Below are 1,648 nucleotides of genomic sequence, written 5' to 3' on the forward strand. Positions count from 1 at the left end.
TAGGGACGGCTAGCGCAGATAGCCCTCGTGTAGCTTTGCGCGAAATTCCAAAACAAACAAACAAACCAAAATAATCCCAATTTTGACATTAGTATTGTAACGTTGTTCTTACATCGGATGAGTTCTTTTAGATTATTTGGTAAAAATAATGCAAAGTCCAGTCCACGAATTAATTTATTTCTGTTATAATATTTCCTACAGGCTACGTTCACATTGGCACAATTTGTAGGCCTAAATTCACAAACAACATTTCAAAATAAAAATTTCTTTAATGGTACCTACATTTAACTTATTTAGCTTCTATGGATTAAAAAATATACAACTCACCGACTAACTTAATAACAGAATAGAACCGAAACATTCTTTGAATATTCACACGCTTTTTACTTGCATTTATAAATAATGTACTCTTGTCTCTCGATATTATACGAATATTCGAGGTATTCTAGGAGAACGTTTATGAGTTTTCTAGATCTAGTGTCATCATCGTGATTAACAGTTTCCTCTAGCAAACATTTAAATTATAACATTGAAAATGTAGCTTACAGCAGCATTTTCAGGTTTCATTAAACTGTTTAACGTTAATATCACACTCCCACCCCTTCTATAATGTGTTGTTCGCTTGTTCTCGAGAATTGTGTAATTTAAAATTGTTTTGAATATATTGTTGCGACAGCCGAGGTCACGTGTCTAGTATCACGCCTCGTCCTTCTCGAACGTCAGAGAGTGGGACGGAAAAGAAACAAAAAATGGAAACGAGAAGCGGCAAATCAAACTACAGCTTAGCAGATTTGATGGCAGCAATACAAGAACAGCAAAAGAAACAAGAAGAACGAGAAGAGAAACAAGAAGAGAAATTACAGCAGTTCTTGGAGGAAAAAAAAGAAACAAGAAGAACGAGAAGAGAAATTACAGCAGTGGTTGGAAGAAAGAGAAAATAAACAAGAAGAGAGATTACAGCAGTTGTTGGAGGAGAAAGAAAAGAAACAAGAAGAGCGAGAAAAGAAACAAGAAGAACGAGAAAATAAAAAAGAGGAGAGATTGCAGCGGCTGTTGGAGGAAAGGGAAAAGAAACAAGAAGAACGAGAAGAGAAATTACAGCAGTAGTTGGAGGAAAAAGAAAAGAAACAAGAAGAACTCTACTCAGTTTTGAGAAGAGAAACGGTGAAGCTCTTGATGAAGTTACTACCACTGATGTGACTGTTACCGACGATAGGACATTTCCTGATGAAGCAGATGAACCCCACGTGGAGCAGAAGCCAACGAGACGAAGACCAGTACGGAAGAAGATACGTCCCGTAAAATTAAGAGACTTTTTTGAATTGTAATTTTTTGTTTGTAATTCTGTACATTTAATTAAGTTATTGTTGATTGTTTATTGGTTTAATGTAAGTGGCTGTTGTTCGGGACGAACAATACTAAGGAGGGGCAGTGTTGTGACAGCCGAGGTCACGTGACTAGTATCACGCCACGTCCTTCTCGAACCTTCGTGAATTGTCTGGAGACTACTAGATTGGGGTAGTCTTGTATATATAAGACCAGCCAAGAAACGATGGGAAATGCGTAATGTAATGAGTAATTGAATGTATGCTGAGAGAGTATTGTTGAACTGAGCACGTGAGACGTTCGTTGTGAATTATAGCGTTTG

The 1,648-nt window shown here is 37.0% G+C and overlaps 1 protein-coding gene across 1 annotated transcript in view; it reads right to left on the reverse strand.

The window, feature by feature from the left end:
* LOC111088729 overlaps positions 1-407 on the reverse strand; it is a 57,321-nt gene extending 56,914 nt beyond the window's left edge. The window contains exon 1 of the mRNA XM_022399591.1: positions 328-407. Within this exon, the coding sequence (XP_022255299.1) occupies positions 328-361 (34 nt within the window). The 5' untranslated portion in view covers positions 362-407. The remainder of the gene's footprint in view (positions 1-327) is intronic.
* Positions 408-1,648: the final 1,241 nt, after the last annotated feature.

The sequence above is a fragment of the Limulus polyphemus genome, unplaced genomic scaffold, assembly GCF_000517525.1.
Source record: "Limulus polyphemus unplaced genomic scaffold, Limulus_polyphemus-2.1.2 Scaffold4313, whole genome shotgun sequence".
In the NCBI taxonomy this organism is placed as follows: domain Eukaryota; kingdom Metazoa; phylum Arthropoda; class Merostomata; order Xiphosura; family Limulidae; genus Limulus; species Limulus polyphemus.